Source organism: Aquarana catesbeiana, linkage group LG05 (assembly GCF_042186555.1).
Source record: "Aquarana catesbeiana isolate 2022-GZ linkage group LG05, ASM4218655v1, whole genome shotgun sequence".
Lineage (NCBI taxonomy): Eukaryota > Metazoa > Chordata > Amphibia > Anura > Ranidae > Aquarana > Aquarana catesbeiana.
Genome location: NC_133328.1, coordinates 307161052 through 307177009, shown reverse-complemented (window position 1 = coordinate 307177009; position 15958 = coordinate 307161052). Strand labels below are relative to the sequence as shown.

The following is a 15958-nucleotide window of genomic DNA, read 5'->3' as shown; positions in this document are numbered from 1 at the left end:
ATACCTTTTGACTTTAAAGCAGAGTTCCACCTATTTTCTGAACGTTTTCTCTATTGTATGCCCTTAGTTCATCCTTTTTAAAAAGCATTTTTTTTTTCTATTTGGAAATACCTTTTTCTGTAATTTTTCTCCTTTACTTCTGCCCGTCCCCGCATAGGCGATTATGTCACTAGGCGATTCCCAAGGGTTCCTGGGATAGCGGCGTCATGTTTCCCAGGAGTCCTTGTGAATTGCCTACTGCCAAAATCTCATGTTATTGGAAGAAGGAGAGGAGTGCATGCTGAGTAGCCAGCTGCACAAAAATCATGGAAATGAATACAAGAGTGCTACCAATGCCCACAGCTAAAATGGAACCTGCCTGCTTACGAGATTAGTAACAAACTATTTTTACAGAAAGTAAAAGCGCAAAACATATGACATGTTATAAACATTCATGTAGATGTTTGGACAATTACAGAGTCTTTAAAAAAAAAAAGTTTTGGGGACTAGAACTCCGCTTTAAAACCATTTTAAGCCCAACTGAACCCTCCTCATTTATAACTGTACGTGAGCCAGGTTTCACATGCAGAAAAAAACACAGCAAGGGTTATATTATCATGTACAGCCAACAAATTGGAGAGTCAGATGGCCATGGTTTTCTCATACAAAACAGCAGCCAGGCTAAACTCTTCACCATAAATACTGCTGAGCAGTGCGTTATTGGCAGATTCACCAGGTAAAAAAAAAAAAAAAAAAAACGTATGCAGTAACAATGTGGACGGGGCCACCTTTCGCCATGAACACACATTTCAATGCTGAGACCAGGCGGGGACTATGGTCATGTAAAAGTCCAACATTAAGTAAGTTTCACAACTTACAGATGAACCACCATGTCACTGTGTGCAGTAATAGAAGTACAGAGTTCCACTCTGTGGCCTGATGTATGTTGCAGGTGGGAGCCCATGACTTCTCCACTAGTCCAGCATACAACTGTTACAGTGTAAAAATAAATATAGATAAATAAATAAAACATTTAAAGTGCCCCTGTCCCCCCTTACTCATGTGCAAAGGCGAATGCATGCATTGGTCCCTTGCGCATACACAAATGGCAATCGCACCACATATGTGAGGTATTGCCATGAATTGCCTCTGTAACTCTAAACTGGTAACCTGTAAAGTCTTGTAAAGCATTGCCTATGGAGATTTTTAACCACTTCAATACAGGGCACTTTCCCTCCTTCCTGCCCAGGACAATTTTTAGCTTTCAGTGCTGTCACACTTTGAATGACAATTGCACTGTCATGCAACACTGTACCCAAACTACATTTTTTTCATTTTACTTCCCACAAATAGAGCTTTCTTTTGGTGGTATTTGATCACCACTGGGTTTTCCTTTTGGTGGTATTTGAAGACCACTGGGTTTTTTTTATCTTTTGCTGAACAAACTAAAAAAGTACAAAAGTAGAAAAAAAAAGTGTTATAAAATGTAGTTTTCTCCTTCATTGATGGGCACTGATGAGGCTGCACTGATGGACACTGATGAGATGGCACTGATGAGTTGGCACTGATGGGCACTGATGAGGAGTCACTAATATGTAGAATTGATGGGCACTGATAGGTGACACTGATATGCAGCACTGATGGGCACCGATAGGTGGCACTGATGGGCACTAATAGGCGGCACTGATGGGCACTGATTGGCACTGACGGTGGCATTGATGGACACTAATAGATGGCACTGATGGTCACTAATAGATGACACTCATACACTGATAGGCAGCACTGATGATGAGGTTCTGACAGTCATTATTGATGGGCACAGATTGGAATCTGTGAAGGGCACTGACAGGAGTTACTGATGGGCACTGATTGCCACCCCCCAACATTAGAGCTGCCGGTCAGCTATTCCTGTCAGTGTGAACCAAGGAAAGCCAAATACCGGCGCTTCCTGGTTACCGCTGTGATCAGCTGTGATTGGTCACAGCTGATCATGTGATAAAGAGCCTACATCATAGGCTCTTTACCATGATCAGAGATGCGGTGTATCAGAGTGACACAAAGCACCACCGATCGCCGCTTTGCGCTTCCCCGTGAGTGCTCGATTGCGGCCTATCCTGCTGGACGTCATATGGCATCCAGTCAGGATAACGAAGCCACATTGCAGACGTCAATCCGCAATGGAGCGGGCGGGAAGTGGTTAAATAACTATGTTTGGCACCATTTCACAAAAGTGCGCAGTTTCAAAGCGTGACATGTTGAGTATCTTTTACTCAGCACAGCACCATAGTTTATATTTTACCAAAAAATTGGGTATTATATCGTGTTTGTGTGCAAGTGTATTATTGTGTTAGTGTGTAAAATTGCGCTAGGAAAACTGCTTCCCAAATACTGTGTGACAGTAAAAATAGTAATACCCATCATTTTCTTCTCTATGGCCTCTGCTTAAAAAAATATGCTTTTACTTTTAAACAAAAGTTGTCAGAAGAAGGCCTGGACTTAAAGGGGTTGTAAAGGTAAAAATTTTTTCACCTTAATGCATTCTATGCATTAAGGTGAAAAAACTTTTGACAGTACCGCCGCCCCCAGCCCCCCCGTTTTACTTACCTGACGCCTCGAATCTTCGCTCCTCGTCCTCGTCAGCTTCATTGCAGCTCAGCCTGGTCGCTGATTGGCTGCAGTGGATGGATTGAAAGCAGCGCAGCCATTGGCTCGCGCTGCTGTCAATCACATCCGATGACGCGGCGCGCCGGGGGGCGGGGCCGAGTGATACAGCGAGCGGCTATAGCCGCCGGCTGTATCACGGGAGCGCGCCCGCAAGCACTCACCACCGTGCGAGGGAGCTCGCATGAAGGTGGTAAATGCTTGCGGGGAGGAGCTGAAACAGCCGCCGAGGGACCCCAGAAGACCAGGTTCGGGGCCACTCTGTGCAGAACGAGCTGCACAGTGAAGGTAAGTATAACATGTTTGTTATTTTAAAAAAAAAAAAAAAACATCTTTACAACCCCTTTAAAGTGGATAATGCCTGAAGGTACTCCTTGGATGTTGGGCCTCTCTACTTGGCTAGGTTGTGAAAAAATCTCACACATGTGGTAAAGCAATACTCAGGAGGAGTAGCAGAATGTGTTTTGGAGTGTAGTTACAAGTATGCCTATGCCGTGTGTGAGAAATAACTTGTTAATGTGACATTTTTGTGAAAAAAAAAATGTACTTAATTTCTTCATATTCCAAAGAATTGTGGGGAAAAAATTCAACTTTTGAAAACTCACCATGCCTCTTACTAAATACCTTGGATAGTCTACTTTCTAAAAAGGGGTCATTTGGGGGGTATTGGTACTGTCCTGACATGTTAGGGCCTTAAGAAATGAGACAGGCCATCAGTACTACATCACGTGTAAACAATTTTCAATGATAGATGCCATAGCTTGTAGACTCTATAACTATTACTCAGACCAAATAATAAGCACTGATTTGGGTTTTTAACCAAAGAAATGTAGCAGTATGGATTTTGGTCAAAATTATGAAGAAAAATTACTTATTTGCAAAATTAGGAAACAAAGAAAATAACATTTCTTTCCCAAATGTTTGCTCTTTTTTCATTTATAGCGCAGGAAAAAAAAAAACCCAGTGGTGATTAACTACTTACCAACCAGCTCACACAGATATACTGCGGCAGGTTGGCAGCATTGCGCAAATCGCCATACCTGTACAGTGGCTTGCGCAGCTGCAGCTGCGGGTGGGCACATGCCAACGGTGGCACGCTCTTGCTCCCGCTGCATGCCGGAAGCATGCCCACGGGTGGGGGGGCTCGATGTCTAGTACAGAGGCAGAACAGGGATCTGCCAGTGTAAACAAGGCAGATCCCCATTTTCACAGGGGACATGATAGTGATCTCGGTCATGTCCCAGTGAGCCCTTCCCCCCTACAGTTAGAACACACCTAGGGAACATACTTAACCCCTTGATTGCCCCCTAGTGTTAACCCCTTCCCTGCCAGTGTCATTTATACATTGATCAGTGCATTTTTATAGCATTGCTCAATGTAATAATGTCACTGGTCCCCAAAAAGTGTCATTTGGGGTCAGATTTGTCCGCCACAATCGCAGATCACTGATTTTACTTGTAAAAACAGTTAAAAAAATAAACGTACCCAAATCTATCCCATGGTTTGTAGACGCGATAACTTTTGCGCAAACCAATCAATATACGCCTATTGCAATTTTTTTTTTACCAAATATATATAGAAAAATATATATAGGCCTAAAGTGATGAATACATGTTTTTTTTTTTGTTTTTTTGGGATATGTATTTTAGCAAAAAATAAAAAAAATATTATTTTTTCAAAATTGTCGCTCTTTGTTTATAGCGCAAAGATTAAAAACCTCAGAGGGGATCAAATACCACCAAAAGAAAGCTCTATTTGTGGGGAAAAAAAGACGTCAATTTTGTTTGGGTACAGCATCGCGTGAACACGCAATTGTCAGTTAAAGCGATGCAGTGCCGTATCGCATAAAATGGCCTGGTCATGAAAGGGGCAAAGTCTTCCCGGTCTGAAGTGGTTAAACACCACCCAAAGAAAGTTCTATTTGTCTCAAAAAAATTATACCAATTTCATATGGGTACAGTGTTGCATGACTGAGTAATTGTCATTCAAAATGTGACAGCACTGAAAGCTGAAAATTGGCCTGGGCAAGAAGGGGTTGAAAGCGTCCAGTTTTGAGGTGGTTAATGTAAAGTTTTCATTTCTTTGAGTTAATTCATTTTTTCTATCTATTGTAAACAATTTAAGACAGCTTCATTGTAATTTTCTTTCAAGATCAAATTAATATTATTTTAATCTGTTATCACAGGGTACTTAAACAGTCACGGGCCCATAGGCTGATGTTTTCTCTGCCAAATTGATAATTCGGCACTGGTAGAGGCATCTATTTAAAAACTCTACAGCTATTTGACACTGTGACCAAAAGATTTTTTTTTCATATTCTGCAGTTAAATATGAACAGAAATGAGGGGTTATATTTTATGAATAGGCTGTCTGCATAGGTCCATAAAATGTCTTGGTGAATTTGCAGCACTGATTTATGCTGTTAATATAGCTTACTTATGATATCTTCAAGCTATTAAGGCCTATATTCGAAATATACCAAGCATGTTTGCATTAACTGCTTTATATATCGAACATACATATATGCGTCTATTTGCACAGTAGAAAAAAATCAAGCAATGTTTAATTAAAAGATGAGTTTCATTAAAACAAAATGCCTATTTCTTTAAATATTTAAACAAATATATTGCTCCCAGGTGTACATCATTGTATTGCTTTACACTGATTCCAAGAAGAGTTAATATATTTTGTTACTCTCTACAGGATAATATGTTTAATTCCATAATATATATTAAACTAGCTAGCTGTTTTACAGACCGTTTAAAACAGTGGTGGCCAACCTAGTAAATACAGAGGACCTAAAATGTAGTACCTGACCAAATGTCCAAAAGGCTAAATAAAAAAATGACAGATAAAAAAAAGCATATAATGTTCATGCGTAACACACCACAGTGCACACAAAGATCATTCACATCAGTGAAGGCATGTTAATTTGTGCATAACATGTACATGCTGGTGTGCATTGTACATGTGCACTGCTGCACACTGTAATGCATTATTAAAACATATTGCAGTGCTTTTTTTTTTACATTTATCTAATTCTTATGAGCTGTAGCGTGTATCAAAATATGCTGCAGTGCATAAAAATGCAACATGTCCTACTGTTTTTTAGAATACAGTACACCAGTGCAGGTGCATTCGCATGAGCTGATGCCATAGGACATAAGGCAAAGGGGTTGATTAACTAAAGGCAAATTCACTCTGCACTACAAGTGCACTTTCAGTGAGGGGAAGTTCTGTTGATTTTATCATCCAATCATGTGCAAGCTAAAATGCTATTTTTTTATTTTCCTTGCATGTCCCCCTCAGATCTATGGTGACTGCACTTCCAACTGCACTTACAGTGCACTTGTAGTGCAAAGTGGATTTGCCTTTAGTAAATCAACCCCAAATTGTCTTGTTCTTGCATTGCTGGTGTGAATGAGTCCTGAAAGGGCTTTAATGCACAGATTGATTTTGCATTTACAACCATTTGTTTAACTCACATAAAGTTTACAGAAAACCTGCAAATATGGCCTGTTGGGGTACTTGAGGACAGGGTTGAGAACCACTGCGCTTAAGTGTTGCTTCTCTGCAATAAGATATCCTAAACTTTCTAGGGTAAATGATGTCCAGTATTATTCAAACTGAAAGACATACTGGGGAAGATTTACTAAAACTGGTACACGCAGAGTCTGGTGCAGCTGTGCATAGCAACCAATCAGCCTTCAGGTTTTATTGCCAAAGCTTAATTAAATAAGCTGAAATTAGCTGATTGGTTAATATGCAGTAGAGAGGCAAGGATAAATATGACAACAAAAATGCAAAGACAGCTTCTATGTTTAATTTCTGATAGGTCCCTTTTAAGATTAGCTACTTAACTGTGTTGCTTTGGTGAGCAGGGTTGGAATGGAAGCCAATGGTTCACATCCCATTTTGGCCTACTCTAAACCTACAGTACATCAGGCTTTCTGATCATGTTCATGATCATGGTACTTTATGCATGTTTTGTGCTTTGATCAAAATATACTCCATGTTCAACAATGATAATCAGTATACTTCCTTGGAAATGGTGGAGAAACTCTAAGGCTGGGTTCTCACTATTGCAAATTGGATGCGGGACCTCCACATCTAATTCGCAATAGCAGGAGATTGTGACTGGCTCTCTATGGAGCCAGTTAACAAATCTCCAATGCGGCTCCAGTGAGAATTTGCACAGGAGTCCTGTGCGTCCTATGGTCTGTTTCAGGCCTGAATTCAGCCCAAAATTCGGGCTGAAATCAGACCTGAAACGGTGAACTAGGACACACAGGACCCTGTTGGGAGCCGCATCAGCACTAGGTATGAACCGAGCCTTAACCACTTCAATACTGGGCTATAGTCATATGACCTCCGCAGATGGGATCTCCCATCCTGGGCGGGCGTCATTTGACGTCCTCGGCTTCTTGCTGCTCCTGCGGACCCCCGGGGGGCCTGCAGCGCAGTGATCGGGATGAGGTGTGTCCCTCAAACACAGCCCATCTGAGTACCTGAGTACCTGTCACAGCCCATCTGAGTACCCGAGTACCTGAGTACCTGTCACAGTCCATATGAGTACCCGAGTACCTGTCACAGCCCATCTAAGTACCTGAGTACCTGTCACAGTTCGAATACCCGAGTACCTGAGTACCTTTCACAGTGTATCTGAGTACCTGACACAGTCCATCTGAGTACCCAAGTACCTGTCACAGTTCATCTGAGTACCCAAAGTACCTGAGTACCTGTCACAGTTCATCTGTGTTCCTGAGTACCTGTCACAGTTCATCTGAGTACCCGAGTTCCTGAGTACCTGCCACAGTCCATCTGAGTGCCTGAGTACCTGTCACAGTCCATCTGAGTACCCGAGTACCTGAGTACCTGTCACAGTTCATCTGAGTACCCGAGTACCTGTCATAGTCCATCTGAATATGTGTCACAGCCCATCTGAGTACCTGAGTACCTGTCACAGCCCATCTGAGTACCTGTCACCGCCCATCTGCGTACCTGTCACCGCCCATCAGAGTACTCGAGTACCAGTCTCCAGCCCATCAGAGTACCCAAGTACTGGTCACCAGCCCATCAGAGTACCCGAGTACCTATCTGTAGCCCATTAGAGTACCCGAGTACCTGTCACCAGGCCATCAGAGTACCTGAGTACCTCTCACCAGCCCATCAGAGTACTCGAGTACCAGTCACCAGCCCATCAGAGTGCCTGAGTGCCTGTCACCAGCCCATCAGTGTAACCGAGTACCTGTCACCAGCACATCAGAGTAACCGAGTACCTGTCTCCAGCCCATCATACCTGAGTACCTATCTGCAGCCCATGCCTCATAGAACATACGTTGGGCTGTTTGCTTTCCAAAATGGGGTCATTTTGTGGGTAATTCCACTGTCCTGGTGCTCAAGGACCTTCAGAAGTGTTATAGGTAGGAATGAAATGAGATGTGTAATTTATGCTCCTAGAATGCCTGAAGGTACTACTTCAATGTTGGGCTTCTGTATTTGACCAGGCTGTGTAAAAGTCTCACACATGTGGTATCGTTATACTCAGGAGGAGTAGCAGAATGTGTTTTGGGGTGTAATTTTTGCTATATACATGCTATGTGTTAGAAATATCTTATAAATTGACAACTTTGTATAAAAGAAAAAAAAAAAAAAAAAAAGATTTTCATTTTCTTTTCTCGTTTTCTGAAGACTTGTGTAAAAAATGTAACCGTTCAAAAGACTCATAATACCTCATAATATATACGTTGGGGTGTTTGTTTTCCAAAATGGGGTCATTTTGTGGGTAATTCCATTGTCCTGGTGCTCCAGGGCCTTCAAAAGTGTAATAGGTCGTTAGGAAATTAGAGGTGTAATTAGAGGTGTAATTTATGCTCCTAGAACACCTGACGGTGCTCCCTGCATGTTGGGCCTCTGTATGTAGCCAGGCTGTGTAAAAGTCTCACACATGTGGTATCACCATACTCAGGAGTAGCAGAATTTGTTTTGGGGTGTCATTTTTGCTATATACATGCGTTGAGTTAGAAATATCTTATAAACTGACCACTGTGTAAAAAAAAAAAAAAAATGTTTTAATTTTCTTTCCACATTTTCCAAAGACTTTTGGAAAAAATGAACCATTCAAAAGACTCATTATGCCTCATAGAATAGACGTTGGGGTATTTGCTTTCCAAAATGGGGTCATTTTCTGGGTAATTCCACTGTCCTTGTGCTCCAGGGCCTTCACAAAATGTAATACTGTAGATCGTTAGGAAATTAGAGTGTAATTTATGCTCCTAGAACCCCTGATGGTGTTCCCTGCATGTTGGACCTCTCTGTGTGGCCATGTTGTGTAAAAGTCTCACACATATGGTATCGCCATACTCAGGAGGAGTAGCAGAATGTATTCTGGGGTGTAATTGGAAGTATACATATGCTGTGTGTGAGAAATAACTTGTTATTATGACAATTTAGTGAAAAAAAGAAAAAACTTTTCATTTTCCCAAGAATTGTGGGAAAAAATTACAACTTCAAAACACTCACCATGCCTCTTACTAAATACCTTTGACTGTCTACTTTTCAAAAAGGGGTCATTTGGGGGGTATTTGTACTTTCCTGACATTTCAGAGCCTCAAGGAATGAGATATGCTGTCAGTGCATCAGGTGTGATCAGGTGTGATCAGTTTTTAATGACTACTAATTACTACTTTATCCACTAATTTGGGTTATTCTTACCAAAGAGATGTAGCAGTATAAATTTTGGCCCAAATTTATGAACAAAAATGACTTATTTGCAAAATTTTATCATAGAAACAAAGTGTTTTTTTTCAAAATTTACAATTTTTCACTTATGTCGCAAAAAATAAAAAACCCAGTGGTGATTAAATACCACCAAAAGAAAGCTCTATTTGTATGAAACAAATGATAAAAATTTTTGTTTGGGTACAGCTGGTATTCAAAGTGTGAGAGCGCTGAAAGCTAAAAATTGGTCTGGGCAGGAAGGGTGTATAAATGCCTGTATTGAAGTGGTTAGGCAAACCTGCCAGCCATTTAATTTTTTTCTTTAAGGTTCTGCCTTCTGTTAGGTTTATAAGCTAGAAAAATTATTTTATTCTACCCATTGTTACTAAAATCTCCTTGACTATAATAAGCCCAACTGCCACCCCCCTGTTCAGTGACCGTGCCTATAAGTACATACTCATTGAAGATGAAGATTATGTATACACCCACTAGACATTCCCTTTAAACCTTAAGACCTTGTCAAATGATTAATTCTGTAGTCAGCGACACTTGGCCAGGAGCAAAATAACTTCACTTTAATCACTTGACCCCTCTTCATGACCAGACCATTTTTTGTGATACGCCACTGCGTTACTTTAACTGACAATTGCGCCGTCATGCAACGTTGTACCCAAATGAAATGTATGTATTTTTTTCCCACAAATAGAACTTTCTTTTGGTGGTATTTAATCACCACTGGGTTTTTTTTTTATTTTTTGTGCTTTAAACAGAAAAACAAATGACAATTTTGAAAAAAATATATAATATTTTGTTTTTACTTTCTGCTATAAAACATATCCAAAAGCAAAATTTTAAAGATTTACATTTCTTCAAAAATTTAGGTCAATATGTATTCTGCTACATATTTTTGGTAAAAAAAAATCCCAATAAGCATATACTGAAATGTAACCAGTGACAGATTGCTTAACACGGGAGACAATCTGATCTTTCTTTGCTGCTATCTATATACAAAAAACTTGGAGCGCCGCTCAAAGCACTGCAAAACTTCCCCTTGGAGTGGGTGCTGACGTTCAACAAGCTTATTCTGGCTAGCTGTAACAGATCAGAAAACAGGAGATGGAAACACAGCACATGAGAGCCCAGTCACTAAATAGAGAGGTAAAGATAAAGCTTCAGCCTAAACGCCTCCTGGCTTTACTCCTCTGACATGTTTTGCCTCCTACAGTTAAGCCACGCAGCGTTTCCACCTTCTATTTTCTTTGCTGCTGTTACACTTATCAATAGGTCTCCTTCACACTGGCAGTGTCAAATCTGTATTTATATGCATTTAGAGCACATTACTAAATGCATATACATCCAGGTATGGATTTCTCAATGGTATCATTTAGACTGGAGAGTTGATTTGCTAAAGGCAATAGGGTGTCCATTTTGCAAGGGAATTTTTCCCAGAGCTTGGTGAATGTGGTGGAGTTTCACTTTGCAAAGAATACCCAATCATGTGCAAGGAAAATAAAAAACAGCATGTTTGTATGAATATGATCGGATGATGGAAGTCACCAAACCTTAACATTGATCACCAAGTCCTGGGGAATATTTGCTTGCAAAGTGCAACTTTCCTTGCAAAGTGAACAGCCTATTTGGCTTTTGTAAATGTACTCCTGGAAGTCTAACTGCATTTAGCGCTGTTTAGTTTCAGCTGAGTTTACAAAAAATAGAATTCTGTGCATCCAGAATCCAATTAGAAACTCCAAATATAGCTATACTGACGTAAATGCGTGTAAACACAGCTAAACCTGCTTTAAAGCAGGAACTTCTCTATGCAGAGAAATGTTATATTGGAAACATAAAAGCTGTTTATACCTTCCAGAGAACTGCAGAAAAAGAGAAAAGCTAAGGCTACTTTCACACTGAGGCGATTTACAGCCGCTATAACGCTAAAAATTGTGCCTGCAAAGCGCCTTGAAAGAGCCTCTCCTCTCACTCCAATGTGAAAGCCCGAGGGCTTTTACACTGGATCGGTGCGCTGGCAGAACGCTTAAAAAAGTCCTGCAAGCCGCATCTTTGCAGTGCTGTAGGAGCGGTGTATACACCGCTCATAAAGCGCCCCTGCCGATTGAAATCAATGGGCAGCGCCAACGAACCGCCAGCAAAGCACTTTTTTTGGTCGCTAGCAGGGGGTAAAAGCACCCCGCTAGCAGTCAAAATCCTCTGCAAAAACAATGGTTTACCCCAATGCCCCAGTGTGAAAGTAGCCAAAATGCAGCAGTGAAAGCATGAATGAAGCCATGCAGGTCTTCTACCCAACCTGTGAAGCATACTGATAAGCTCATCTCTCAGTCACTCTGTTCTCTTCTCTTATCAGCATGCTCCTTGCACTGCAGTGCACCTCATTGGCTCCATGTGCTGCTTCTCCCTCCCCCTATCTAAGCATATGTGTACAGGGTCTGCAACAGTGAAATTAGTCAAATGCAGGTAAAAAAAAGAAGGATTTAATGTATACAGATCTGCATTAAAGAATATGTAAACCCAACACTTTATATTCCTGATATGTGCCTGCTATACCATGTAAGAAAATTATCCTGTTCTCTGTCTATTGCTTCCTTTGTGTGCAATCCTTGTCACTCCTGCCAGTTCCTATGCTTGCCTATCAAAAAAACTGACCACACTAGGCATGAGAGCACATCCATTCCATTGTGGTCAGTGTTCTAGCTGTGCTGGGAACTTAGCCTGCTCTCCAACCAATGATCAGACTTGTGCTGACACGCTCTAGGCTCCTTATGCAGCTGAGAACAGACAGTACATGATCACTTATAAAAAAGGGAAAAAGGTATTTATAATTTTTTTTTATACATTTACACAAATGTTTTTCCTTTGGTTTCAATTTTAACTTGAATGGGTTGTTCTACCAGATGAGGGTTTACATATACTTTAATTTGATGCTAAGTTGTCTATATGTGCCTAGAGTTCAGCTTTAATGTTTCGAAGACATACATATTTATTTAATAGAGAGAACAATCAGCGCAAAACAATTAACATAAAAGCAGATATTGCAAGCTGAACACTAAAGGATTCACCAACCAAAAACAATGCTATAAAAAAGATAAGTGCAGCGCAAAGGAAAAATATGAAAATTAAATCAACATAAAACATAAAACATGAGTCCTTTTTATTCCTTATATAGATAAACTTCAATCCTTGATCATAGAAGGACGTATAAAATCTTCTCCATAACTTTGGCACACTAAATGTGTAGGAAATGCGCTTACCAGAACAGTTGGACCTCTAAATTATAGGAGGTCAAACGGGCATAATAATCAAACACCATCAGCACAACGACATCGATCCCCTGGATGGTTGTCCTCATCCACCTAAATCTGATGGCAAGCTGGAGATAGTGTAAACTATATTGCAGTAATCCAAAAAAACGATCCTCAATGTGTTACCAAAGGTGAAGCAGCCATGGAGATAAAAAAGAAGAAACAAAGTCCTCTAAGTGTAGACTGATTGCTACTTTATTTCCAAAAACAAAGAGATATAGATCCTTAAAAGCGCTGTGGAGCGCAGTGATAAAATATAAAGTTCAAAAACAAATATACAATTAAACTGGTAGCAGTACCGCTGCGATGCAGGGTTAGAACAGTGACTAGTAGATCCAGGCTAAAAGAACGCTCAGCTGTTCGCGTCCGAGACAGCTGAGAAGGCTGCGAGTGACGTCACAGGAAGACTCCACACCCGCAGCCTTCTCAGCTGTCTCGGACGCGAACAGCTGGGCGTTCTTTTAGCCTGGATCTACTAGTCACTGTTCTAACCCTGCATCTCAGCGGTACTGCTGCCAGTTTAATTGTATATTTGTTTTTGAACTTTATATTTTATCACTGCGCTCCACAGCGCTTTTAAGGATCTATATCTCTTTGTTTTTGGAAATAAAGTAGCAATCAGTCTACACTTAGAGGACTTTGTTTCTTCTTTTTTATCTCCATGGCTGCTTCACCTTTGGTAACACATTGAGGATCGGTTTTTTGGATTACTGCAATATAGTTTACACTATCTCCAGCTTGCCATCAGATTTAGGTGGATGAGGACAACCATCCAGGGGATCGATGTCGTTGTGCTGATGGTGTTTGATTATTATGCCCGTTTGACCTCCTATAATTTAGAGGTCCAACTGTTCTGGTAAGCGCATTTCCTACACATTTAGTGTGCCAAAGTTATGGTGAAGATTTTATACGTCCTTCTATGATCAAGGATTGAAGTTTATCTATATAAGGAATAAAAAGGACTTATGTTTTATGTTTTATGTTGATTTAATTTTCATATTTTTCCTTTGCGCTGCACTTATCTTTTTTATATACATATTTATTTATTTATTGATTGATTGATCTTGTTAAATGATAATATCTATCTCTAATATTTTCATTTGATTTCTTTTTTTTCAGTTATCTTTTGCAGCCACAACTCCAGTGTTAGCAGACAAGAAAAAATATCCCTACTTTTTCCGGACCGTTCCTTCAGACAATGCAGTCAATCCAGCAATAGTGAAATTCCTCAAACATTTCAAATGGCAAAGGGTGGGGACATTAACTCAAGACATTCAACGTTTTTCAGAGGTAACACCAAGACCTTTATTTTTATTTGCATGTTTTAAACAACAGAAAACAGTACTTTTATCAAGGGAAGCCTTCCTCGCGATAAATTCAGAGGCTGCCATAGCTAAGAATGCTATTTGCCTGACTGTCTGACCTCAACATCTTCTGAGTTAGATGCGGGCCACGCTAGCGGGGTGCTTTTAACCCCAAAAAAAGGGTTAAGGACTCTCATTTTGCAGCGCTTTGAAAGCGCTTTTAAGGCGCTTTCAAGTCACTGCCCATTCAGTCCTATGGGCAGGGCCGTTTTGGGAGCAATGTATACATCAGCTCCCAACCTGCCCCAAAGATGCTGCCTGCAGGACTTTTTTTCCCATCCTGCAAGCGCACCGCCCCAGTATGTATGAGAAGCAGTTTTCAGGCGCTTAGCAGAGGCTATTTCTAGCGCTAATGCGCCTGGAAACCACCCCAGTGTGAAAGGGGTCTAAGTGTATGTAGTGGAATAAGAAAGCTGCTCAAGCTATGATGGGAGAAACTGTGCCACCAACAACTTCCAGGCTATTGCATCTGTACCTTTTAACAGAGTCACTGCCCCAGAATTAGGAGAGCAATGGTAAAAAAAAATATTGTCAGATGTCCTCACCATTCCATGCTTTACTATTACTGCTGTTTTTCTTCTTATCTGTGTCCCTATTGCAGAGTGTTACCATCACTTCTTCCTCTGAAAAGAAGTAAAAGGAAACTTCTTCAACATAAATACAGATGGCAAGAAAAATCTTGCTGAAAATGTAACCCTTCCTAGCTTTATCCAGGCAAAATAAAAAAGTTTTACACCATATTATCCTTAGGTCTGGATCTCTGTCACTGAGCTTGTAAGTTCACAACCTTAGATGTCCTAAGAAACAACCATCTGCTAGGATCCACATCCAAATTAGCCCCTCTTATACACAGCTTAGTGGAAACACAGGTTTTTGCTAGCGGTTTGAAAAGGGGTGCTTCACAGATAGAATTATGTGTTGAGCATAGGGCAGCCCATTCACTTCAATGGGCTGCCTATGTACATTTATTGCACCAAAGAGCCACATTTTTGCCCTGAGCCAAGCGTGATTTTACATGCTTGTTTTGCTGAGTTTCTTGTTGATTTCACATTGGCCGCAGTATCCTTTCAGCAGCCATATAAGATGGGTTTTGTTTTAGTGGACTTTTGATTGCCAGCAGGCCACATTTCTGAATTTGTAACCTTCAGGTATTTTGCAGCCATGGTAGTAATTTAGCTGCCATATCGTATCACCCTGCTTTTGAAATGATAGGCCAGAGTGTCAGCCAATAATCGGAAGTGAAGCCTGGGGTGCGTGACCAGAAGTGTTGGCTGGAATGCAAATTGGAGCAGCACTATTGGTCTTCAGATACTACGTGCATTCTAAGGATACATTTTGGACCATTTTGGATTTGCTTTCCAAAAGATACATACTTTTATACATTTTTTTCTAAATAATAGTGACTTTTTTTTATCTTTCTTATTTATCTTCCTTATTTGGCACCAATTGTCGGGGCTTGAGGTATCACTTTTCTATTGTAAGTGTGATTTTAAATTGGACATTACTGGGAATAGTATGTATTTTCATGACAAATCCACTATTAAATTGCATTTGGTGCTGCTGTTGCTGGCCATCTTTGTGAGATAAGCTCCATGTGAGTGTTTTGGTTGGTGGTATTGTTTTAACAGCCTGGGATAATGTGTCTTTTTCAAATGGTGTACATTGTATTGGTTTTTGTAGTAATCACTTGAACATACCTCTAACCCAGCCCCCTCATTGAGGCAGGGTGGGGGTAATAGATCAAAGCAGCTCTTAAGCAGCTCTTTAGCTTTTTGGTTCTGATGAGGAGGGGACCTCCCTTGAAACCCATCAGAATTTTCAGACCCATGTGGCATCTTCCCAGTATATAAGAAGCATGTATAGCGATTCTGGTGGTTCCCTATGTGGATAGTTGTAATGAACATGTCCTTTTCATTG

The 15958-nt window shown here is 40.6% G+C and overlaps 1 protein-coding gene across 2 annotated transcripts in view; it reads left to right on the top strand.

Annotated features, from left to right (window-relative positions):
• Positions 1 to 15958, top strand: part of GABBR2 (gamma-aminobutyric acid type B receptor subunit 2) — a 982804-nt gene that overhangs the window by 402358 nt on the left and 564488 nt on the right. For both annotated transcript variants that reach the window (XM_073630834.1, XM_073630835.1), the window contains exon 3: positions 13797 to 13967. In XM_073630834.1, the coding sequence (XP_073486935.1) occupies positions 13797 to 13967 (171 nt within the window). The remainder of the gene's footprint in view (positions 1 to 13796; positions 13968 to 15958) is intronic.